This window comes from Bidens hawaiensis, unplaced genomic scaffold (genome assembly GCF_021521415.1).
Source record: "Bidens hawaiensis isolate Kalapana, Puna unplaced genomic scaffold, B.hawaiensis_p1.1 tig00017718_1, whole genome shotgun sequence".
Lineage (NCBI taxonomy): Eukaryota > Viridiplantae > Streptophyta > Magnoliopsida > Asterales > Asteraceae > Bidens > Bidens hawaiensis.
Window position 1 is genome coordinate 531,984 of NW_027492674.1, and position 27,328 is coordinate 559,311.

General features: G+C 35.7%; 1 protein-coding gene across 1 annotated transcript; it reads left to right on the forward strand.

The window, feature by feature from the left end:
- Nucleotides 1–5,008: 5,008 nt before the first annotated feature.
- LOC143554509 (protein CURVATURE THYLAKOID 1D, chloroplastic-like) lies at nt 5,009–6,892 on the forward strand. The gene is made up of 5 exons (XM_077044245.1): nt 5,009–5,126; nt 5,949–6,175; nt 6,282–6,386; nt 6,495–6,566; nt 6,650–6,892. Exons 1-5 carry the CDS (start codon nt 5,009–5,011, stop codon nt 6,716–6,718), a joined length of 591 nt encoding a protein of 196 aa, XP_076900360.1. The 3' UTR covers nt 6,719–6,892.
- Nucleotides 6,893–27,328: the final 20,436 nt, after the last annotated feature.

Below are 27,328 nucleotides of genomic sequence, written 5' to 3' on the forward strand. Positions count from 1 at the left end.
GTATAGGCAAGTACTTGATGCAATGAATATTAGTGTATACTCTATGGCATTACATTAGTACTACTATCTTATTGTTCGTTATTAATTTCATTGTATTGAAAATATATTCTCACTTCAAAGTTTACGAGAGAATTGTAATTTGAAAGTGCTATATTTGAAATATCCAAACTAAGGCAAATTGTATTTTTACTCGGGTTGGGCCAAATAGCCAACGTATTTACCCACATTATATCTCCTGGATTGCTTACAATGGGCTTAGGTATATATATTTATTTAAACATCACTCGTAACTCGTAAGTCGTAAACATTAGTCCTTTAGGTACACAAATTGCTTGCGGGCTATATAAAAGTGGAGATGCACAAAACTAGTTTTGGGCCCAAATTGATTCGGCTTCTAAACCGGTCATGTTTGGTCAAATATTGGTCAAAGCCGGTTTGGTTTGGAAACCAGTTTATCAGGTGGAGAATCCAGACTGATCTTAAGTCTTAACTAGTTAGGGTCATGTCAAAACCGATTCAGGTTTAAACCGATTTTCTTTATAAATAATACAAAATAACTGAAATGCACGTCTTTATTTAATATTCAAGGATAAACACTTAGAAAATAAAACCATAAATTGATTTGTTTAATCTTCATGTTTTGTTCCCCTAACGTACTAGAGTTATTTTGTTACATATTAGAAAAAAGTTGGCTAAGTAATCAAGGGCTCGTGGGATAATAACCTCCTGATAAAATAGTTCTACTGGTTTTGAAAACAAGATCAGTTATTTGTTCAATAATAGCCTAATTCGATGGAGGGAATTCCGTAAATCGTACGATGATTACGGCTCGCAAGAATACCATGATTCGAGATTAAACTTTCTATTTGTTTTATAGCTTTTTCAAACATCGTACATGTGGAATTTCATCATGTAGGTACGCCATATGATTAGATTCTAAACTTTATATACAAATTTTTTTGTTGCATTGTATAAGTTGTTGCATCATTTTTTTTAACAATTAAATTTTTGTTTTCATCTATTTACCTCATGCCTCAGGTGAAGCTAGAACACACAACAATTTGGCTGGAGACCATACATTTTTGACACTAAACCAAACTAGTGGTTGTTATAGATTCCATTAAGGGGAAATTCTCAGCATGCCTTCTTTCTAGAGAGAGATTTTATTTTTGTCACCTCAAATTGAATTTCCATCTTTATCCAACACAAACCCGTCGACACCACCGTGTTTGAAATTCGAGCCGACACGTTTGTGATCCAATCATATCACGCCGCGTGGCCGAAACGTCATCAACATGTTTTGAAAAAAATCCGGGAATGGCGCATTACGTTTCGAAACATGCTGGGATGACTTGTTTCGACCACATAGCGTGATATGATTGGATCATTAACGTGTCAATAATAATTTCTAATACTGCGGCGTCGATGGACAAAGGAAATTTGAATTTATAGGACAAAAATTGAATCTATTTCTTTATAGAGGACATTTAGGAATTTCCTCCAACAATAATCATATTAAAATAAAATTAACAGGTTTTTTAGAACAGCGACTTTTTTGTATTTAGACTATTGCACTCTTTAAATTTGAAGAGTCCTGATGCCCTACTTTGGCCAAACGATGTTGTCTTAACCCGGCGCAGGCTGGCTTCAGCGTTTGGCTTGGGCGTTCTACCGGAAAATCATACCGTCAACTGCTTGACAGCCATTGTGCCACCACAAGAGCATAACTCTCTAGCGTAACACACAGTGATATGAAAATCCGGTTGAGCTCTGGGTTTGAACTGACAACCGTTGCACAAGGCTTAGCTCAAATTTTTCACTATCAATATCCATTCAAAAGTGACACGGGTAAAATTCGAATTTAAGTCTCTACTGAAGAACCCAGACTTCCTATCAGTAGAGCCCACGCTTAAATCTCAACAGCTACATGCAACAAATTCGACATTTGACAGCAATTTATAATACTAAAACATAATTACCAAATTTATCAAGCAAACACGTGTTGAGCCATAATTGGGAACAGGGGCATGTTTTGTCCTTTACCGTCGGCGGATTCCTTCGACATGATCAAGTGTAAAAAAAGTTTAACTTTATATTTTATATTGTGATCTTTTCTAGTCAAGTTAATTGTCCTCGATTGCGGTTCAATATGCTTCGTTTTCTCTTTATTTACCCCCTGCTTTCACAATACAATTATGATAAGTTCAAATAATCAAATTATATATGTCGGTGTGTTGAAGACTTTACATGAAGATCAAGAAGAGTATGCTTGAATGCATATTAAATGAACTTTGGAAGATGCTTTTATGATAAGGTGTGTAAATAGTTATCTAACTATTTATGTTTCGGTAATAGTATTAAAAACAAGTTAAAATAAGAAATACATTATCCTATACTATTAAGTTAAAATATGCTAGAGATGTCAGCAATAATTACGTAAATTATAATCGTTGGCACAAGAACAATGTTTTGTTTACTGTAAGATTACCGAGTGGATAGTTTGTTTAGCTATACAGTAATATTGATTAAAATATATGTATATTTGTTAGGTATTTATTTGATCTTACATGAGTTCGTCTAAAAGAGACGTAATTTGTGTACAATTGTAAGTAAAGTATACAAATTTTTAAAATACACAAATTTTTAAAATATGAGTTATTATCTAAATAATAATATGGAAAGTTTTCAAAATTTTAAAACTTTGTATGTTAAAATAGTTCAAAAATATTTTTAAAAAAAATTCAACTTGAATAATCTTTTTAAATATTTTTAGATTGTTCGTTGGGATTTTCTTTTCCTTATTATGAATCAATCAAATTTGCACACACACACATATATATATATATATATATTAATAAGTAAAACATTAAAATTTACAAACTCGATCATATTCAAATGAGTATTTAAAACAATGATTGATCAAATAAAAAATATGCACATCATTTTTATTATTATTTATTTTTATATACTTTTCATAAGATAATTGAATCAACATACATTCTAAAAAAATTATATTAAAACATTACATGATATATAATATATAAAATTCGTTAAAAATAAAAGACAAAGATTTCTGAATCACCAGACTGGCATTTATTATATTTTGAAATTGTTTATAACTCTTTCTTATGAACATATTAAAATCTGTTTCACGTATTTTAATACTGACAACTGTCTGGAATAGACACTATTAAATTATTATGTCAGTTGTAACACAAATAAATATATAGCTATAGGCTGAGCCTTGAGGACGCAAATAACGACAAGGATATCTTAACTAATTGCAAGAATATCATATTTCCGATATGTTAGTGGTAGCATGAAAATATTAATAAACTCATTAATTTGTCGTTATCATTTGGTCTCCGCCGTAGGCCAACTCCTTTTCTACATTGTGCGCATAAATGGTTGAGAAGCAATCAAGCAAGTACCTTTTGGCTAGTATACAGGGTTTAGAAACAACTTTGTTGTTTAAATTACTTAATCGAGCTTCAGTGTTGTTTTTTTTGGGTGTGTTGTCACGTTGTGTAGCACCCATTTCTGAAGCTTTAAAACGTGCAACTTCTTAATGCAATGAATATTACTAAGTTGTTTGAGTTGCTTGATGTGTCATTGTTTATTATTAAATAATTTAAATTCATTGTATTTTCTCACTTTAAAGTTTAAACTTTAAACAGAGAATTGTAAGTGCTAATGTTGCTATATTTAAAATATCCAAATTCCAAACTAGGCTAATTATTTTTAATTGCATGGTTTACTTGGGTTGGGCCACATAGGCGGCGTATATAACAACATTATACAACATGGGCCGGTTACAATGGGCTTAGTATAGCTGTATAGGTGTATTGTATAAACATTGCTCGTGTCCTCGTGACCTTAAGTCTCAAATTGCTTGCCCACCGACCACCGTGCAAAATCAAGGCACAGGATCAAAAAAACAAAAGAAATTTTATTATTGAAAAAAAAAATACTCATTCATAAACTCTTTGCAATAACTCTCAATTGATTTTCATATCCAAAGACTCACTATTCCATTCACCTATTTTAATCTCGAGCTAAACGTATAAGCTATATTTTGATAATTAGGAATGAGCGGTAAATACACCATATCTATTAAATAACACAAATTATAAAAAGATTTCATATGAATCGGAGTAATTAGTCGATGATTAAATGTTACTAAGTCATTCGGTATAACTCGTATACATAAATGAACATAGAATGGGTCAACCTGAAATACTAACTTACCATAACACGATTTAAAGTGGTTTCGACATGACGGACACAAATAACTGTATGGGCCGAATTAAGGTTGAAGAATTCAACCCACCAACCTGAAAGGATTGGAACCCATACTTACATATATACAAACACGCATGCGCACATTATACATGTAAAAAAGGGTTTTGAAATCACAAGTTTGAATAGACGCTGTCTCTATATCCTCTAGAAAAGATGAAATGATTGCAATGATGAGACCCTCTAGACTACAAATAGTACTACTATGATTCTATGAATTGGATTTTTATATACATTTGTTTATTATATACAAACAGAAACTCTTTTTTTAAAAGAGGTGTTTACTCAGTTATAATACCTATAAGTATATTTATATCATAATACATATATATTACTCATTTAATTGATTTCATGTCATCAACTTTTCTTAATTCTTGTATTTTTCGTCATAATCCAGATAACTTTTCTCGTTAAATCTGGTTATGTATAAGACACGTTAAACAAACGTAAGGGCGCACAGTCTCACAATCAGGCATGAGTGTCCGGAAGTAGTCACTGTATACTCCCCTAGGTCGAAAGAAAGGACATAACATTTATTTTTTTTTATCATTAAGTTTGTCAAATAACAACCATTAAAAATGTATAAAAATAAAAGAATAGTTTTGCTATTTGTTTTTTTCTCTTTTATCCGCTTTTGTTATAATCGAGAAACCCTGCTAAAATCAGCAGAAGCCTAAAACCCTAACATCATTCTTCACAAATCACAACAATGGAGCTTTGCACCTCTGCTCGTTGTATCCCAAATCGTCTATCAAATCCTACATCGTTTACTCCTCACATCAGTAGTCTGCCTTTGAAATCGAACTCGATTGCTCTCAATAACCCAGGTGCACATTCCAATTCTCAACTATTTACTTTCTTTTGCAACTATAAACCCCAGATATCGTTCGAATTTTACTTGATTATGAATTCATTCTTGTTCACTACAGTTTACTTGATTATAAACCCCAGATATCGTTCGAATTCATTCTTGATTATGAACTGTTTTTGTTTTACGAGTTTCTAGGCCTTGAATCTCTTTAAATAGTTTTTTTAGGAATATATAATTTGATGATTATAGCTATGACCGGAAAACGGGTTGGGTTGGGTAACGGGTCAGAACGGGTTAGGGTCGAGATGGGTCCATTCAAAAAAGGGTTATTTCAGTTCGGGTCGGAACGGATTTTGGGTTAGAACAGGTTTTGGGTTAGAACGGGTTCAAGCCGCAACAGGTTTCGGTCAAAACGGTTGGTTTAAAAATGTTTTTTTTTCCTTTGAAATTATGTACATTTCAGCTTTGGTTTGGCTTTTGGCACCTGTTGCGCGCGTTCAGGCGTTGGAACGCACCTGACATGGGTTACGTGTTACGTGTCCGAATTCGTGTTACATGCATATCGATGTCGCATTATGTGGTAACTAACGTCGGGTTACGTGTCCGGCGCTGCATTATGCGCGTACTGGTCTTGCGTTGTAAAGTTAATATAATTTATAGTATGCTAAATTGAGGGATTTCAGTAAAATTCATGTGTAAGTTATGATTTTTTTGTTGAAAAGTAGCATGATGATGATCTTACCCAATAAGTGTTTTTAACTAATTTTGTTATGATATTGTAAGAGATGTTTGTTCAATCTATAAAACTAAATGGGTTCTTACTTATTTTGGTTTACAGGCTTACGCAGGTACAATTACTCGTCTATAAAAGCAACAGCTTCTAAGGAAACATCAAGTGAAGCAAATCAGTATGTTAAAGAAGAAGCTGATGATGCAGCGCCAGTGAACGATGGTCAACCTGAGGAGAATATTGGGTTTGGAGGATTTGGTTTGTTCAAAAATGATGCTGCTGCTGAAGATGATCAGTTCCCTCAAATTGATTTCTTAAATAAGCTCAAAACGGAGGTATGCTATGTTGTTATTTCTCATGGATATTATCTGAATCATAAAGATGATTAGTTACTTTTTTATCATTATATGTGATGCTAACATGCTTGTACTTGCTTTGTAGTTGGATCTTGAAGATTCGTTTTCGATTGCTTTGCTTGGTGTAGGTGGTGTTACAGCCCTCTGGTTAGCTGCAAACATAGTTGGATCCATCGATCGTATACCTTTGGTGTGTTAGTTGGTTTCTGACTTTCTGAACATGCTAAACTAAAATCTTTATATATCATAACCCGTCTTATAATTTAGTGATGTGTTTGTTTGACATGCTTGTTAACAGTTTCCTAAATTGATGGAACTGGTTGGTCTTGGCTACAGTATCTGGTTCACCACGCGTTACTTGCTCTTTAAGGTATGCAAATAATTTGTTTTATTAATTTATCAGCTGGATTTTTTTTTTGGCAAGTTGTATTGACTTTTTTTTACATTTTACAGAGAAATAGAGATGAATTGGCATCAAAGATCGAAGAGATTAAGCAGCAAGTTCTGGGATCAAAGAATTGACATGTGTGATATCGAAGTCGTCCTTTTTATAGCAGTCTAGATTGCATTTTAGTTTTCCTGTATAAAAAGGTAGTTCACTTGTTTACCTATAGAGTTTGACTTTTGCATGTTATAGAGAGAACTTTTCTTAGCCAGTGGGTCAATTTTCTCACTAGAATAAACAAGCATTACCAATTTTGAATCTGAACTATACCTCATTTGACTCTTTTTATAAGTAAAAAGTGGACAAATAGGATGTGCTTGGATACTGTTTAGTTCATGCTTTAAAAAGTTACGATCGGAAGTGATGACTTTGGATGCAGAGGTATCGTGGCAGCTTGACGCATATATAAACATGCACGCACACTTGCATATACATATATACACATGATTGTGTGTTTAAAACTTCTTGAAAGAGTTTTAGACACAAATAGAAGATGTGTTCAAATACCCTGAATACCATACCGGAGTGGCATTATGGTATAAATACTTTGCTTTTAAATAAGAGGGTTTTATTTATTTATTTACTTTTAAATTCTAAAACTAATCGATACTCGGTGATCTACTAGAATGCTTGCCAGAGAAAATCACCAAAATAGCCAAATTGACCCAAAAAAGTTGTCATATTAGCCCTGATTTTTTTAAATTATCAGAACAGTCTTGACTTTATGCTTCTGTACCAACTCCTACACCAACCCGTATACCTCATGCGCCATATCGCACAACAAATCACTTGCGGCACCAATATAGGTCGGTGATGAGAATCTCCTGCGCCATTTTTCGCCTTCGTGCGCATAAAAGATTAAGTGGTAATCTAACACATTTCATTGCTATTTTTTATTCAATATGGCTATTTTTGTGATTTTTAACTTGCACATATTCTATTCATAGATAATATCTTATGACATCAGATACCTGGGGTGTATAGGGCCCCGTATCACTCCCGTATAGCCCTACAAGAGACATATTGGGGTGTTTGGGTGCCCCTAGTAGGACTCATGATCAATACTACTTTATTTTCCTTAACAAAATACATAATTCACTTTTGAATTTTCTTTATATACTAGCAATTTGACCCCGCTCGTTGCGGTGGGGTGTCAAACCATAACCAAAGACACTAACGACGTCAAAAAATCTACCACAAAATCAGTTGTCGATTAACATTCATTTATAACATCAGAGACTTTGTATACAAAAACAAAACCATCCTAACATCAACGTGAGGCATAAGTTGGAGTTACACCGGCTTCAATCTAGACTCCAAAAGCCTAATTGTCCAATTAAACATCTCTTGCAAATGACTATCATATGCAGTTATACACAATCAAACCAAAAATCAAAGGTCATTTGGTTTTAGTAAATTGATCAAGACATAAACAACCAAACATCAGGTTTTAGTAATTTTTTGTTGTTGCTACGAGCTTAGAAACGTTTGGTTTTAGTAAATTGACCAAATAATTGAAAGATCTGCAGCAAATTTGATAATAAGTTAGTTACACAATTTGTGGAATCAAATGTTTGTGTAAGTCCATCACCTGCAAGTCTTGTGAATCTCATGTAGTCTGCAAAATAACCAAAAATAATGAATTACTTAAAACTAATAATCACATATACATTCAAATAACCCAAAATTACCTGCTTGTAAACAACATCATCAAATCACCCTGTGACTTACTACAACATACAAATTAAGAAAGCATATAACATCAACCAAACCTCACTAAACATTAAACCATAAAGTTTGTTAACCTACATAGCTAGGTTAAAATAATCAATAGTTAGCTTATCTGAAGCCATAGGATCAACTATTCTAGATTGAGGCTCAGAACAGTTTTCTAATCAGAGAAAGAGGATTAGACCATCATGGCTGTAACAGAGGTTCGGTTCGGAGTGGAGACGTAAATACATGCCACACACTCACCCGTCCTCCAATACTGCCAAACCAAGTTGCGAACGTTCTTGGATGTTTACTCTGTACACGTTGTCATCACAACCCTATTGTATGCACTTATAGATCCAAAAGAGGTACTGAAGTAAAAGGCAAAGCACAATTGGTATTCAATATCTATGACAATTAATGCTTTTTTTAAAACAATGGAATGTCGCCGCAAAACACACAATGGATCAAAGTCACCAAATCAAACTGTACCCTCAATTCAACCCCTGTGTTTGCAATATGGTTGCCTTCTGACTATCAAAGTCAAAAGAAAATTACAGATACAACATATTATCCAAATTACTCTTAAATAACAACCAAGTGCATGATCGAACAATTAATTAGATGACAATACAAACCGAAGCTAAGAAAGCGGTGGCCAAAATAGAAGCACGGCGAACATCAAAAAAGAAGATAAAAATTGCGACAAAGGTATAGAGAGAGAGATAAAAGAGACGCCGCCGCCGGCAACAATAGGCTAACACTTCCTAGAATCACCGTCGCTGTGTTATACAAACCCTGGTGTCCATACGAAATTGAGAGAGAGAGAGAGAAACAGTGGCAAAGTGACGGTCCATGGAAGACATGAATAACCAAACCATCTTCAAAGCGTCATGTACAACTAACAAAGCCTAGGAAAGTTGCTAATTGTATATAGGGTATGTTTGGTAAAACTAGCTGGTAGCTGGAAGCTGGAAGCTGTAGCTGGTAGCTGGAAGCTGTAGTTTTTAGATAGATTTAGGTGTTTGACAGAGTAGCTGGAGCTTTTAATAAATGTATAAAATGACCAAAACAGGCATAATTAAAAGACAATAATATTAAATATACTTATTTTGGAAGGTTATTTAAGTAATTAAAATACGAAAAGCTTGTAGCTCTTTCTAAACGCTACTAGTTGGAGTTTTAAGCTTTAATCTTTTTCTCATGACTAAAAGCTTCAAGCTCCTTCCAACCAAACAAGGCTTTTAATTGAGTATGAGTTTTTTCTTAAAAGCTTGAAGTTTGAAGCCCCTAAAAGCTCCTAAAAGCTCATTGCCAAACATACCCATAATTAGACCTCTTTAAAGTTTAAACATGAATGATTTTTCTTAAATGGTTGATACTAATGATTTTGACTATGACTAGTATGAAACCCGCGCGATGCTGCGGCGATAACTATTTGCAATGCGACACTTATTTATGTTAGTTTATCAATCCTCTCGTGATATGGTGTATAGCACTTATACTTATGTTAGTTTTCTTAATCGTGTAATATTTTACAAAAGTTTATTACGTTAATTGTTTAATTGGTTTAGTTGATACATATATAGGTTTGTAAATGAGCCGAATCGAGCTAGGCCAATCTTGAGCTCAACTCGAATACATGTCGAGCTAGCTCGGCTCAAGATCGAAATTTTAAGCGAGCTGAACATGGGAGCTTGAGCTTGGCTCATTCATAAATCGAGTCAGCTCAGATTAACTCGAAATGGCTTGAACCCTTTTCTTTTGAGATGTTTTTGGCCTTTTTCATTACTTTGAACTTAGCCATAAGAGCATTCACAATAGCTCCTTTATAATTATGTGAGGGAGTTCTCTAAATCCTTTTAGAGAGTTGTAAGTGGTTGTGAGTGGAGAGCGAGAAAATTTTAAAGAGATGGGTAAATTTGAAGGAATATCATTCATCCTCTAGTTATTTTTAATATATTTGAAAATGATTGTGAGTAGAGTAAAGAAAAAAAGATAATGATAAAGATGTAAAAAAATTTATTATTTGATTGTATATGAGATAAAATATAGTGTTTTTTAGTGTAATTATAGAGATTTAGATAAATAAGCTACCGGGAATGCTCTAAGATCTTACTTTGATTTAATTGGTAGGACCATTATTTATAAAGACCAGGATTTTGCACAACAAGCCGATATTTTAATCCAGATAATTTTGGCTGATTTGCTAGAATATTGAACCGGCGGTTTTTTCTAAAATACTCGTTTTTACCGGCAAACCGGTTTTAAGTCTGAGAAATTTTTTATATTTTCGGCCCATATTTTTTCAAAATTACTTTAACCCAACAATTAGCGTTTAAACGTAAAAATTTAGGACTATTTTTTTTAAAAGTGAGTGCTTTTGTATTATTATTTTTTTAATATGGATTAACTTAATTTTGAGTTATTTTTTTATTATGGAATCATTTAATTTTGGTTTATTTTTTGAGTTCAAGTTGCATTTATAGGTAATTATAAGATAAGCTATTTAACCGGTTGAGCTTCCCAATATAACCCGGTTCAACAGGTCGTACAATTTTTTAGCTCAATCTGGTATGAGTAAAAAGCTGTTTTTAAAACACTAGTTGGAATTGATTTTATTCTTTTGATTTTGTAATTTGAATTGCATAAATGGGAGGAATGATTTTATAAATTTAAATTTGATAAAGTAAAACAGAATCTGGGCATATGCGTATAAACACTTTATATGTTTATAATGCATATCTAAGTTGTATTTTATGAATTAATGACTTATACATTATAACCTACGATCGGTTTTGATAATTTTTTATATAAAAACGTTGTAATTGTAGGTTTTGTTTTTTTTAAACATACTTTATTTAAAGATATAAAGGTAAACAAAAAAAGAAATAAATTTGTCAAATTTTTTGATAAAGATGAGGGGTTGCATGTGTAACAATTCCTAGATATTACAAAAGTTATATAAAGTTTAAGGATAAAAATGAGAATGAAAATGTATTTGTAGGTTTATAGTTGCATATCTAAGTTGTACTTTAATGCTTCATTGACGTGTACATTATAATCTACACATCGGTTTTGAAAAATTTTTATATCTAAGCGTCGACAAAAATAAGAACGTCGTAATGGTAGGCTCGGTTTTTTTAGAAACATGATATATTTAGAGATATAGATGGAAACGAAAAAATAAATAAATTTGTCAAGTTTTTGGATAAAGATGAGGGGGTTAATGTGTAACTATTCTTAGATATTACAAAAGTTATCCAAAGTTAAAGGGTAATTATTGTAACTATTAAATGGTAATTATTGTAATTATAGAATGTGAATTAAAAGTTAAGGTTAATAAGTGTTAAGTAAAGACATTAATGCCCCAAACTTTAAAAATATATGCATTCAAAAGTTGTACATATTGAATAATTATTTGGACCTCTTAAAATTTAAGAGTTACTTGAAACATCCATTATATATAGTAGAGATAGAGATATTATGTAGGAAAGAAAATAATAATAATAATTTATATTTATTGCAATACTTATTTATTTAACATAATAAGAACATTTGCTTCATCCTAAGACTATGGCCTTTTCATACAAGTTAAAAAGCCTCTTACCAATTCAATTTATCTTATATAGAACGACTTTCATTGTCAACTTTTACTATCCAGCTGTCGAGATTTATAAGATAATGGTTTATTAGGAAAGTCTTAACTAGAAAACATTGCCATTTAACAATCAACTTACTACAGAAATCATCATCAAATATTAATAAAATTTGATGAAGTCATCAAATAAAATACGCTAAGCTATATATATATATATATATATATATATATATATATAGATATATATTGGTTGTTTTGATGATAATTTTTTTATAACGGTGACTTTCTTATGTTTAGGTTACTGTACTTCTCAAATATGGAGAGTCTCATTGCCTTATTCTGGCCAGACTATGTTGTTTTAACCGGGCCCACGATGGCTTCAAAGTTTAGCTTGGGCGTTCTCCCAAGAAATCATACCTTCGACTACCACATGACAGTCATTGTGCTGCCGCAGAAGCAAAATTCTCTGCCGTAACACATAGTGAGACGAAAAACCGGATGGGCTTGGGATTCAAACTAACAACCTTCCACAAGGTTAGCTCAAATCCCTTATTATCATAATCCACAAAAGTGACACAAATGGGATCAAACTTGGATTTCCATTGGAGAACCCAAACTTAAATTGTTTAGAAGCTCAAAAGACACTAACAATAAAGTGACAATAACTATTTAATTTATTAATAAACTCAAGTACACATTTACAATAAACAATTCAAAACATATCAAACATGTATTCCTTTTAATTAAATAACCTAAAGGCCAAAGCCAAACTGAATTGTCTTCTCAAACTTCCAAATCTTCAACTAGAAAATCTGTAACATGCGTAAAAACATAGTTTTATCAGCATAAAGTTGGTGAGCAATACACATGTTTTAGGCAAGCGAGTAAGTATATATATAAGAAGTAGAAATAAACGTGCTAGCAAACCGAACTTTAACACAAAAACCCTAACATGAAGATTATAAAATTAAATTAATGGAAAAGAATTATATGATAAAGAGTTGACTAAAATTTGGGTTTTTAAATGTAAACGAAAGATTTACGTTTAAGCGACTGTCCGGTTCGTGTTCGGTCCGAATGTCGATAGAAAATCATATTCAGAACCGACAGCACCAAAATATGAGAAATAAGATGAGATTATGAAATGTCAGAATTAATTCATGTCAAAACGTTAAATAAACGAACATCCCCAAATTTGAAGTAACATAAACCCTAATATGAATTTAATCCAATTGGATGTTATAATCCCTCAATTCATCGAAATTGAATGAGGGATTTTGATCCATGGATGATTTGGAATAGAAAATATGGGCAAACATATCCGGGATTCGGATCGGAACTAGAAGAATCAAAGAACTTGAAGATGGCTAACTTTCAAAAGTTAAAGTATGAAGAACACTAAAGTAAATGAAGAATTCGTGATGTGAAGTGAATTGAAGGTGAGAAATGATGGAGCAGAAGCTAATGGCCGTTTATATAGGTTAGGCAAGCTTGGAGAACAAGTTGGAATCGTTTAATCAAAAAATTGTGTTTTATGACAAAATAAACAAATTAACAAAATTAACTAATAGTTTGTTCCCTACTCCAAGAATTCATAGAAATATGCTTGGAATGATGCCAAGGCATATTCTAATCATTCTACAAAGAAGATACACGAAATCGGGTTGCTAAAATAAGCAAAACCTACACCAAAATGAACCAACACGACTTGCACAGTTTTGACCCATTGGCTTTGATTAAATGCAATATCAACATAAAATACATGAAATTGAGTTTGCGAAACATTCCAGAAACATAGATTAAAATAATTTGATAAATTTAACGCATAGGATATGAATAATAGTCTTTTAACAATAACTGAAAATCCAAAAATTTAAGAGGGTCAGGTTTTCAAAAATTAACAAATGTTACACTAAAACCATGGAGTGTTGAACTTGTCACGTAGACGCTCCACACAATTTCCACAGGAAGTCACAAAACATGTGTGGCATTGTTCTACTTTTCACACCGTGTAAAAAGTACCACGTCATTATTAAACTTTTTAATAAAAGTACAATAATGATTAATACGATAAAAATTAAAATACGATAAAAAAAATGTACATTTGCTCATGGTGAAGTGTGGCAATGTGATCCACTAAATTTGCTCGTAGATTGTTATTCGCTTCTTGGTTGTGTATATTTAATTGATTAACACTTTTTTTGTTGCTTTCTAACTTCTTCTAATCCAGTTCCCGCATCAAAATCTTTTTCATTATACTCATAAAAGGTGTGGCTTTGTCACGCCCCGACTTAGGACCTGGGTGCGACACCCGTTAGATGATATCCGTTTTGAAAATATATCAGAGTTGCGGGTTTGCTTTAGCGGAAGTCTTTAAAATATATATTCATTTATAAAATGTCAGGTTAAAATACCCGTTGGATATTGTTTGATAAAATGTGAGGGAAGTCTTTCAAAAATAATAATATTATTATATTGAAATCTGGGAATTTGAATACACTTTTAATATCTCAAATACCTGTCTTTTGAAAATATGATTCTTTATAATATTTTTGAATAGAATATCCGAGCCATCAGATCACCTCTAATGACTATATCTCCAATTTTCTAATTTGTCTTGCTTGTTAGTTATATTCTTTACAATTTCCTTGAAATGTGGTGGAAAATACGTCAGCACACAACCGGTGAATGATGCTGACTCAGATTCAATAACATTGTGAAAGTCAATAATAATACCTTTGTGACAACACTCATTAGGCACCCAACTTAATTGGTATAAAATTACCCTAAGTACATGTACAATTAATTATATATACAATATAATTTCTCTTAATAGTCCTGTAGACTTCCAGAGGCATGTTTGATGATATGCATGGCCTCGGGAAACTCCGAGTCACCACGTATGAATGGATCCAGACATATATATACTCTTAATCTGAGTATGCCCACTTCTTATTATTGTAACACAAAGTTTTAAGGATTCGTAAATCCTATGTAAACAGTCAAACTCTAAAAGAGTTGTAAAATTTTAGGGCGTATTCACATTTTATGATTGTAATCAGTTTCTGACACTGATTCCTGTTTATGATCAGTTTCGGTTACTGACCCCTGTCTGTAATCAGCGTCAGTTACTGATTCCTGTTTCTATTTCTACTTTCTGATTAATTGATTGATTGTTATCTCGGACCTATAGTACGAGATTAATTTTTGTATAAATATCTAGATCAACGATCTAGTTTCAGACCCGTAGTATGTTTTGTATAGCTTTAACCATGACCAATCATTTGTTTGTATAAAACATTTAGACCTTTAGTCATTTTGTTTGTTTATCAGTTATGTGCCAGGTTTTTTCTTCAGGAAGAAACATTTATACCAGGTTTCTTCTTCAGGAAGAAACATTACTTTAACTATAACCGTAGTGATTGCATATTTCTCAATCATAAAGAAATATTATTTTAACTATACCCTTGATGTGTGAATGCTTACATTTCTTAATTATGAAGAAACAATAATTTTGTCTATAACATTTTCTTATGAAAAGTTATATTAAGGTTCGGGCTATACCCCCGACTATGGTCTAAGCCATTATAATAATAAAATAATAATTAAACAGAACTCCTACCTCGCACGGGTATTTGGAGTTAAATGCCTATAACTGATCGAGCAGCACTTCTACTATATATCGCGTTCTAGAGCTTAAATTGTCAGAGCTTCAGAGCTTGACACGTTCTACGAGGTCGGCACGCTTATCGAGGCAAAACGTGTGAAAGTGAGTGGTTGGTGTGAATTGTGATGTGCCATGCCCTCCTATTTATAGCTGAATGTCTACAACTTCGCGTCGCGCGAAAGAGTTGTTCGCGTCGCACGAACCGCCATAAAGTTGGCTGAGTCATCAGGTGTGTTGTCACGTGTCACCTTGTGCTGCCACGCGTCACGCATGTAGAATCATTACTTCACGTCGCGCGAAGAAATACTTTGCGTAGCGCGAAGCTATACTAAGTCGGTTTAACTATTTTGTTTTTCACGTAGCGTGAATACCTTGAAACCTAATCCTTCGCGTCGCGCGAAGGAAGGAATTTCATATTTTCATTTTCAGTCCTCGGCTCGCGGCAATGCGAGCGTGCGAAGTACAAAGTGCGCCATCAAAACGCCACATTACGCCCATCGTCCGAGTCCGAGTCCGTGTCCGTGCGCGTCGGTGCTTCGCACCCTCCGCTAGGACTATGGAGAGTGGTTAGCCACATAAGAACATTACAATGAAAACTCTGTTTCTTATAAAGAGCTTCCATTTCCTTTCTTGTTTCCATGTGGGATGAAAGTTCCTTCCTTATTTATACCCATGTGGAATGCTTTCATTTTCTTCCGTCTTTCCATGTAGGATGGAATTTCTTACTTTCTTAACATAAGATGTTTTATTTTTCGTATCTCGTTTTCCCATTACTTTGTTTTTGAGATTATTTGTAATCCCTCATCTTTAAAATTTGACATATTTAGCCAAAAAAATTGTGGGATTTTTACGGGATGTTACAGGCCTTGATCCTCTGATATCATATTATGTAGAATTAACCACGTGTAATGTACATAGCATGTCGTATTGTATGAAGTTTCCATGGACGTGTCAAGTATTTTTAAGTTCTTTGAGAACACTAAATGCTCATTCAATGTGCTTTCTAGCAACGTCTTGTGTTGTTTTAAAGCGTTTTCTTTTTGCATCTTGAGGGCATGTAAAGAATTGACAAAGATATCTTACTCGGGATGTAGGTCATCAGTGAGGTAGTGATCGTATTTGTATTGTGACCCTCTAAAATGAAATGAAGAATCGGGTGCTATTCTACTTATAATGTCGTTAAATAGTCACTACTAGAAAATGGTTGTTTTTGCTACAAACATTTTCTACAATTTTCCCACAACTCAAATTTTCCTACAATTTTTCAACAAATTTTTGTCAATAATCAAATACAAAAAAAGTTTAAATATTTTACACAAGTTTCCTACAACATAGAGGCATAAAAAAGTCTTGTCGCAATTTTGACGAAAACATAAAACCATTTCCGACAAAGTACCGACAATTTGTTGTATATGTTGACCTTCAAAATAAAAAAATCAACATACAAATAAAATAACACATTTTTGTAGCAAAACGGTCTGAACACTGGCAAATTTTGCCACAAATTTGCTACAAATATTTAATTTAACACTTTTGTGGCAAAATTGTGGTAAAATATGCAAAGATAGCTACAAGTTTCTGGCAAATGCATCATTAATTATTGAATACTTAAACTAATTATAATGAAACCATACTTTTGTGGCAAAACGGTGAAAAGACTGGCAAATTTTGCCACAAAGTTGCTACAAATTTGTAATTTAAAACTTTTGTGGTAAAGTTGTGGCAAAATATGCAAAGTTTGCTACAAGTTTCAGGCAAATGCGTGTTAATTGTTGAATATTTAAACTAATTATAATGAAACCATACTTTTGTGGCAAAACAGTCGGACTATTGCAAATTTTGCTACAAATTTGTTACTGATTTGTAATATATTTTATAAGACCACACTTTGTGACAAAACTGTGGAAAATCTTGCATAGTTTGCTATAAGTTTCCGGCAGGTGTGTACGAAATTGAATAGAAAAACTAATAATAATGAAACAACACTTTTTTGGCAATATTGTAGCAGTTTTTTGCTAAGCTTACTACAAGTTTATGACAATTCGGTGTTATTTATTGAATATTAATAAGTAATAAAAGCACCATTTTGTGGCTAATTTGTAGCAATCTTGCAAATGTTGCTACAAGTTTCCAACAACTTGTGAATCTTAAATGAGAATAAACAAATTTGTGGCAAAATTGTCACGAAGCTTGCAAACTTTCTACAATTTTACTACAAAACTCTCTTTTTATTGAATTTTAAAAACTTTCATAAAAACATAGCTTTACGTAAACTCTCTGTTTCTTATTATTTGTTATTACAAATAAATTTAAAAAGGTTATGATGTGCTAAAAGTAGTTATATAAAAACACGCTAATCTAGACACTAAGTAATAAATTCTAGACTCTTAAACTTAACTAAACTACTAACCGGCAAGTGAACCGATCGACTCTAGTATAGCTAAGTAAGTCTGGATATCGAACCCACAAAATCTAAGATTAATTAGATTTATTAAGAATATACAATGGGAAACCTTTCAAGACTAGTTGGGCCTACCGACATATCCCAAGCTTAGTACGCATTCTTTTATATTATCTCATATTATTAGTAGTTTAAAAAACCGATTCCCGATAAGTATACTCATCTCCCATTTAAATGAAAAAAGAAACAAAATCAATGGACATTTTTCAAAACTTTTTTTTTTATTAATTATGACTCAAATGTCATATCCCCACACTTAAATTTTGCATTATCCTCAATGCAAGGATAAGGAAGAAAAATAAAAATAAAATTGGAATACAAAAAACCAAAAAGCTAAAAACCAAAAACCAAAAATAAAAATAAAAATAAACAAGCAAGATAGATAATGGAAAAGACTTAGGTGATAATATGCGCATGAAAATTGACGCTAAAGTCTTCTTCCAAAACTACACTCCAACTCCGATCGTGCTCAGCAACCAGTATCTCCAGACTGACCAACCCAACCAATGAATAAAACATGAATAACAGCAGCAAATAATAAAAAGTATATAGGTCGGTTGCTCCATCCCCACACTTGAATAAAACCGTATCTCAGCAACCCTCTTATAAGCAATCTTGGAACAACCTGCAAGTAACAGAAGCAACACCCGACAGAGCAAAGAAACAAAACCAAAATAAAAATAAAAATAAAATGAAAACATAGTACCAGGTTGCCTCCCGTGAAGCGCTAAGTTTATAAAAGAGTCTTCAGCCAGACTCGCTCACGAAACCTCAATCAGGAGGTTTCTCCTTAATTCTCTTCCCATTAGTGCTCTTCAACACTCTCCTTTTGCAACTAGTTGGGAATAAATTAGTTTCCAAACTCATGTGACCACAAAAATAAGCATTCAGCTTGATCCACCAATTATTGAAATTCTGAGGATGTGAAAAATTTGGCACACTTTGATTTCTGACTCCAGATATCCTCCTTCTTGGGGCTCTTGATTTACGTGGTGATCCACGAACGAGTATCTCTAAAAACCTGCCAGTTTTACTGCGCACACGCGGATGATGTTTCACAATGAGATGCAGTTCTTTATTTTTCAACCCTTCAGATATCTCATGTGATTCCTCTTTGGCAATAAGCTTTTCAACCGGTTTCCCGAATAACAATACTTCAAGCTCCTTAATATCCTTTTCGGGGTTAAAATCACTCTCTCCATATCGGTTAAACCCAATAACTCTTCTCCAAATTCATCTCGAAACTCGTCATCCCAAGAGGGAATACTCTCCTCCATCTGATTCTGCAAACCAACATCCTCCAACTCTATCATCGGCTCACTAAGTTGTATTCGACATTTTAAGCCTAACCGAAATTCATCCATAAAATCCCCAAGCGGTGTACTTGGATTCATGCTACGAACGACACGCATGAAATCCAATAATATCTCTTCTGGATGTGGTATGTAATCCATCATTGCACCAGATGAGTCCTTACAACCAACAACATTCCCCATCCTATCGTATATCGGGCAAAATTTAGGCTCATAGTAACACTCCATGAAGATTACTGCAAAAATAAACTTAAACAGAAAAGGATTACACGAGCACTAGAGAATAGCAATAAACAATATATTAAAGAAAAAAACTAAACTAATTTAAAGCAATTAAACTAAACTATATTAACCTAACTCCTACGACTCAAAAAGACTCTAAAAAAACAAAAACAAAAAGAAAAATAAAATAAAATAAAAACTACTTAGACTTCTACAACTAAAAAAAACGAAACAAAATATAAATAGCACGTATATAGCAAGTAAGTCTAATCAAAGTTAATAACGCAATCGCCAAGAGTCCCCGACAATGGCGCCAAAAACTTGATGTGCTAAAAGTAGTTATATAAAAACACGCTAATCTAGACACTAAGTAATAAATTCTAGACTCTTAAACTTACCTAAACTACTAACCGGCAAGTGAACCGATCGACTCTAGTATAGCTAAGTAAGTCCGGATATTGAACCCACAAAATCTAAGATTAATTAGATTTATTAAGAATATGCAATGGAAAACCTTTCAAGACTAGTTGGGCCTACCGACACATCCCAAGCTTAGTACGCATTCTTTTATATTGTCTCATATTATTAGTAGTTTGAAAAACCAATTCCAGATAAGTATCCTCATCTCCCATTTAAATGCAAAAAGAAACAAAATCAAGGGACATTTTTCAAAACTTTTTTTTTATTAATTATGACTCAAATGTCCCCGGCAACGGCGCCAAAAACTTGATGTGCTAAAAGTAGTTATATAAAAACACACTAATCTAGACACTAAGTAATAAATTCTAGACTCTTAAACTTAACTAAACTACTAACCGGTAAGTGAACCGATCGACTCTAGTATAGCTAAGTAAGTCTGGATATCGAACCTACAGGACTCTTTAAATTACGTTAACTAGCTAAATTTAGACTTAACTACAGACACGACTATTTATCTATTATTATTAGGGGGTTTTACTTAAAAACTAACATTAAACTAATTAATAAAACTAAAGACTTAAAAACGACTTAACCCTGGACTTAATTCAAATGATGACAAGATAACTACCTAGGCTAGAATCCCCTAAATTTCAGTTATTAATTAACCTGGGATAATACTTAGTTATGGAACTGGGATCGTAAATTAGACGCTTAAGAGAAAACCCGAACATGACCCCTGACCCTTCTCAAGAGACACCTATGGATTTCTAATAAGTTTTAACGCACACCAGTATTAAAAATCAAGTTTTCTTACGGTCACCTAATTGATTACAAACTAGTTCCTTTATACGAAATCCTACCTTACAGCGCGGAAATCAAAGGCAGTCTAATATATTCAATTGACTCGATAGACAAAGTTAACCGATCAAACCTAGACGGACTCCTTACGAAGAACTAAATCTAGCAATCCTGATCAACAAAGACCTATCAATAACCTAACACCTTACAACTATTTAGGTTAGCAACACACTTAGGTTTATTTGATTAACTAATATTATTCCTATGATCTTAATGCATATCAGTCATAAAATAATCAAGAACACAAAGTAATTGACCTAATAGCGACCTATCATAATGACAAATAATAATCAAGGCAACTATAGAATAATAATAATTAATCAAACAATCCTAAATATCCATATGCATCAATTTATATATAATTAAACCTTTTAAATAATTCATAAAAACCATAACGATAAATAAATCCCAAGTCAAAATCAAACGTCAACAAAGGTTCATCATAAGCCTAGGCAGTCTATAATGTTTAGCCTAGCATCTTAAAATCAAACAAAACAATAATAGACGAAATCATGACGAAAATAAATAAGAATGAAAGATTAAAGGCGATAAAACCCGTGGTCTTTGTTCTTGGATGATAAGCACTTCGCCGGCTGATTCCTAGCCTTCAAACCCACCAAATATTGCAATCCTAAGCTCCAGGAAACTCCAAATTCGGCTCTGGTTCGCAAGGTATGCTCAGGATTAAGTTTAGGGGTGTTTTTATAGGTTTCCTGGGCCCAAAACTGATAAATTCCGAAGAAATTTTGAGAAACGAGGTCCCCGGAGCGCCGCGCGGCGGCGTTTTGCCTCCCGGTCGCCGCCGCCGTGGGCTAGGATTGCTGACCGGTCTGGTTCGTTTCCTGATGCGGTCTGGTTCAATTCTGATGCTCCAGTTCACCAGTTTGGCTTGTTTTAGCTCTTTTTTTTGCCCTTTTTAACCATGAACAAGTCCCTGAACCTACATTATTCAATTATGTTAGTAGTATACAAATCCTAATAAAAACCGAACATAAACTAATAAAATATTATAATAAAATATACACGGGATTTATGTATATTAAGCATTATATCAGGTTACAAATTAAGTTGTAAATGTTTGTTTTGTACATTGTATCTATCATCAACACGTGTTGTAATCAACAGTAAACCAAATCATGGATGTGAGCAAATGGGCTAGAACGGTCTTTTGAACTCAATACAAGACGGTTAATGGCCATAACTTAAGTCCCTTCATGTGGTGACATAAAGCGATCGATACATACAAGAGGCAGTTTAGTAGACACGAGTTGTACTGCGGGTGGAAAAACAAGTAGTAATATGTACATGCGAAATTGTACTTCAACCCCTTTAGACGAGGACACAAAGCAATCAATAGGCGGACGGTAGGTGGTGGTGATGGAAGGTTGTGGTGGGTGGTGGACGTTGGTGGTGGTGGTAGTGGACGGTGGTGGTGGTCGACGGTGGCGGCGGCGGACGGTGGTTAGTGGTGGGTGGTGGTGGACGGTGAGTGGTGGACGGTGGGTGGTGGTGGTGATGGACGGTGGTAGTGGGTGGTGATGAACGGTGGTTGTGGGTGGTGGTAGTGGACGATGGCTGTGGCCGAAGGTGGCACACAAAACCGCCAAGACAACCAAGTCTTGGTGGCTTTGTGTGTCAATGATATGGTGGTGACGAGTGGTGGACGTTGGTGGTGGCGAGCGGTGGTTGGTGGTGGTGGACGATGACGGTGGTGGATGGTGACGGTGGGTGGTGGTGGTGGTGGGTGGTGGACGGAACAAGATAATAATAATCTTTATAATAAAGTATGAATTATTTCATTCCTGCATAGTAACCGAACAAGATAACTATCATTGACATTACGGATTTTTATTGTAATAATATTTTTAATTCAACAATTTTTTTACATTGTTATTTTCATTTGAAATGAGTTGATATTATTCTTAATTTATCATTTCAATTAAAAAGTATAACTATCATTGTAGGGGTGGCAATGAAACCTGAACCCAACATAACTGAAACGAGTAATACCTGTCTCATTATGGCATGGGATGGTTTTGGGATTGCTTATAAAATATTTCGCGGGTCTGGGACGGGTACGAGAATTCTAATATGCTCCGTTACTCGATAACATAGACCCATTTACCCGATTATATACCCAAATTACATGGTATAGTTTTATGTTTTTATAAATCTATATTATAATTATATATATAAGTATATTGAAAATAATATGATATCTTTAAAATATATGTTACAAGACATGAGTAATCTGCTTTCCAAATCCATTCGTCCATTCCTCAATAATTGAAAAAGACTTGAAACTACCACAAGTTCCCGCTGTAAACTAAAAAACCCACAAGTCCCCGCTACAAGTATATTGAAAACCCTAATGGACTCCCACCACCTCCGTTTCTCTTCTACTCTCATCGTCTTCCACTACCATCATTTTGCCGCCCTAATTGAACTGCTAATATATCTTATTTTCGTTTGTTAGAAAAAACAAGTAGTAATTTGTGCAGCCTTTGAAAGAAAATTGATTATTTGTGCAGCCTTTGAACAACAGGTGATCATTTGTTGATCAAGAAGTGGTACTTTTCCCTACTCACAGCTCCGAATTGATTTGTAAGTTTGTTTTTTCGTTTTGTCCTAATTTATGTTTTTGTATCTGTGAGAATTATGTCAAGAACATACATGATTTTTTTGTTAGAACTACATTGATTTTTTTCTGTAAATGTATGCTTTCCTTAAGGGTGTTCATGGTCCGGATTTGATTGTTTTTAGGTCAAACCATAAGCCAAACCGTTTACGGTTTTTGATTATCGAAAACCGAAACAGACCTATTTAATCTTAAAACCGAACTGTTTAAACTTGAAACCGAACCGTTACTAATGGTTTGGTTTCGCGGTTTAAGATTTGTTGAAGCTTTATATAAATTTTATAATGTATAAAAATAGTAAAAAGTTGTCTGTATGCATATTGAAGAAACACTAACCGAACCCCGGGCAGATTACTGGTAACCTGGGGGTTGGATAGCTGTTTCCCACGAGGGGTTAGACCCTTGGAAGATGGTTCTTCTGATAACCTGCAAAACAGACACCGTGAGCTCGTCACTGAGAAGGGGGGGGTTCCTCCTTGTGACCACCCTCCGGCGTGAGAATCAGACTAGATTGCTCTTTAAATATAAAAGTATATTAAGAGATTGCTAGAGCAGATATCAGGTATATTATGATGATAATATGATAATGTAATGTGATATGATAAGATGAGATGGTCATACCATTTGTGGTATTTATAGCCGAAGGTAGGTTTCCAAAGAGGTATGGCCGGCTGCAACAGTGTTCCTGTTCCACCAACAGTAGCCTACGCACGTGCCCTGCTGGTAGTTGGTGGGTAGGTAGCGGCTGATAGTGACCAGGCCTGCTGTATACTATTCCTGTTCCACCAACTGACGGCTACGCACGTGGTATGGCAGTAGTTGGTGAGTAGGCAGCGGCTAATAGTGATACAGTACAGGAGCATGCTGCTCGCCATACTGTATCAGTGAGCTGTCGTATCTCTGATCAGATCTTTCGCCCATACCTCGTCAGGTACAGTAAAAGATCCTTCAGTATACGGGCTGGCTTATTTGGGCGGGAGTATTCCCCCTCCCGCCCCTGTGCGGGATTGCTCCCGGCTTGGCTCATTCCTTCAGGTGACACTGAATGATCGAGAGCTAAGTGCCTTGTGCGTGTAGCCATGCTGCGCGGGTGGCCTTCCCTAATGGCTTGTATCCGAGGCTGCGGGGACAGGCGGAGTCCTTCACCATTGGGAGGCATTTCCTGCGGGACCAGCTTGCGTACTGCGCGTAAGGACGTCACGTCTCTGAGCATGGTTGGTCCTGCGGATCCAGTTGGTCTCTGCGCAGACGTCCCTGTTTAAGGTGAGTCTTGCGGGTCCAACTGGGCTCTGCTGGGACCTACCTCTTCAAGTCCCCCCAGTCCAATGTTCTTCTCATGAGTGTTTAATAAAGTGAGGTGAACTTTTGGACTTGAGCAAAGGGTTTTGAAAAGGGTTTTGTAAGGTTTTCCATGGGGATTCTTTCCGCGGAAGTCCTTGTCACTTGCAGAAATGCCCGAGTTTCCTGCTTGGTCTTTGGGTATGATGCGGGTAGGTCTGTAACCTCCTCGCAAGTCAGGAGCATTGAGTCCCAGTTGTATGTATTTTCCATGAGGTTTTGGTAGTTTTGAACATAGTGATCAATTATGTTAAGACCACCAATTCCATCCTGGAGCTTTAAACAACGTAGTTCTCGACGTTCCCGCTATGCGGGGATGTTATTTCCGTTTCCGCAAGCATTGCCCAGAAGATCCTTCTTGGTTTCAATTCCCAGCGGAGCGCTAGGTATGTGAAGGGTTTTGCCTTAACACTGTACCTGCGCTCGTCTTACGGTTACTTTACTTCCAAGGTATTCCTGGCGTCAATTCCCTGCGGGTGCTAGGTATGTGAAGGGTTTTGCCTTTACACTGTACCCGCACCCGTCTTATAGTTACTTGGTTGCCGAGGTACTTGGCTTCAATTCCCTGCGGGTGCTAGGTATGTGAAGGGTTTTGCCTTAACACTGTACCCGCATCCGTCTTACGGTTACTTGTTCACCAAGGTTTTCTTGGCTTCAATTCCCTGCGGGTGCTAGGTATGTGAAGGGTTTTGCCTTAACACTGTACCCGCAGCCGTCTTACGGTTACTTGTTTGCCAAGGGTTTTCTTGGCTTCAATTCCCTGCGAGTGCTAGGTATGTGAAGGGTTTTGCCTTAACACTGTACCCGCAGCCGTCTTACGGTTACTTGTTTGCCAAGGGGTAAGGGGTATTTTCCCGCTTACTTTTTAATATTTTCGAAATTTGAATTTTGAAATTCGAAGAGTTGGTGAAAAGATAACAGTCCAAATCTCTGAAACGTCGTGCGACGGTTTCTTCTGACTGTGTCAGGACGTGCAGGAAGTTATGGTGACGTGACAGAACATGGTCATTCCAGACGCTTTTCCTGGCGCGTGGGCACGATTTTTCGGGCGCGTGGCCGCGAAATTACTGGCACACGTCCTGTCAACAGCTGTTGCCAGCCTGCTTTTTGCCACGTGTCATAGTTTCATTGCACCTTCGATTTCTCTCTCCTCCGCATTAAATTCACCGCATTAATTGCGATTAGTATATAAAGGGGGAGAGGCCTCTTTGTAATCCACACTTTCACCTCTCTTCTTCTTCTTCTTAGTGATTTCCGGCAAATACTCCCCTTTTTCAGGCAAGCATTTTCCCGAAATCACTCTTCTTTCTGCAAAAATGTCTTCTCATGATGCTGAAGCTGTAGCCGACGATAGGAGTACTGCTGGCGAGTGCCAGTGTGCTCTACCTGTCGATCAGTACCAGTACATCGTCAGGAAGTTCATGCTCGAGTCTCTCGAGCCTGAGTTTCCTGAATCCCACCAGACTGTGTACGATGCCCCCAGTGGCAAGATCGGGGTATATGCTGCATTCTTTGTTTATGGGAACCTTAGGTTCCCATTGACAAAGTTTGTGTACCGTGTCCTGGAGAGGCACGGGGTGCACCTGACCGAGGTGCATCCGATGGCGATTGCCAAGGTCCGACACTTCGAGTGGGTGTGTCGGATTCTGGGTATTGAGCCCTACGTGGACCGCCTGATGACCTTTTATACTTGGAGGTGCGTCCAGGGGTGGGACACCCTGACAACCCGTATTAAGGGTTTGAAGATCTGCGTGACCGAGCGCAGTCTCCGATCGTGGAAGCGGGAGTTCTTCTACATCTCTGCCCGCGCCATCCCCATTGCTATGAAGTTCAAGAAGGGTCAAGCGCTTCCGAGCCTTCACGCTTCCAGCTACTAGGAGGCGGAATGGTTCGCGAAGATATCCCGGGTCCAATCTCCGGTTTACCGGTTTGCGGAGTCCGGGATGGTGCTGCTGGGGATGAGCCGGGTATGGAAGGATGCGTCCCGGTTTCCCATCCTTCTTGAATATGGTTTGAACTCTATTCCTTATGGTATGTCTTGCCTTTCTTGCTGATATTAGTTAATTTTCTAACTGTTTCTTTTTCTTTCAGAGGGGAATAATTTGGAGTCGCTCCTGTTCCCGCGGGAAGCTGACAGTCCCGTGCGGGTGGGCACTCGTGCTCTGGACGACAATGAGTTGCCCATCCTGGAGCAAACGGCGGATAGGTTTGTGGAGGTCTATCCGCCGGGCCAAGAGATCCTGAGCCACCGGCGGCCAGGTAAGGAGATATTCTATCCTGAACCCCTCAATGCTGTACCCGTTGCTGGAAATCCTTACATCTTGTCTTCTTCTGAGGAATCCGCAGATGGTCCTCCCCTTGTGCGGAAGAAGAAGGCTGCTGCCGGCGTGAAGGGGAAGGAGAAGGCCTCCACAGCTGATCCAGTGGTTCTCTCTGACTCGGAGTCAGATAGTGAA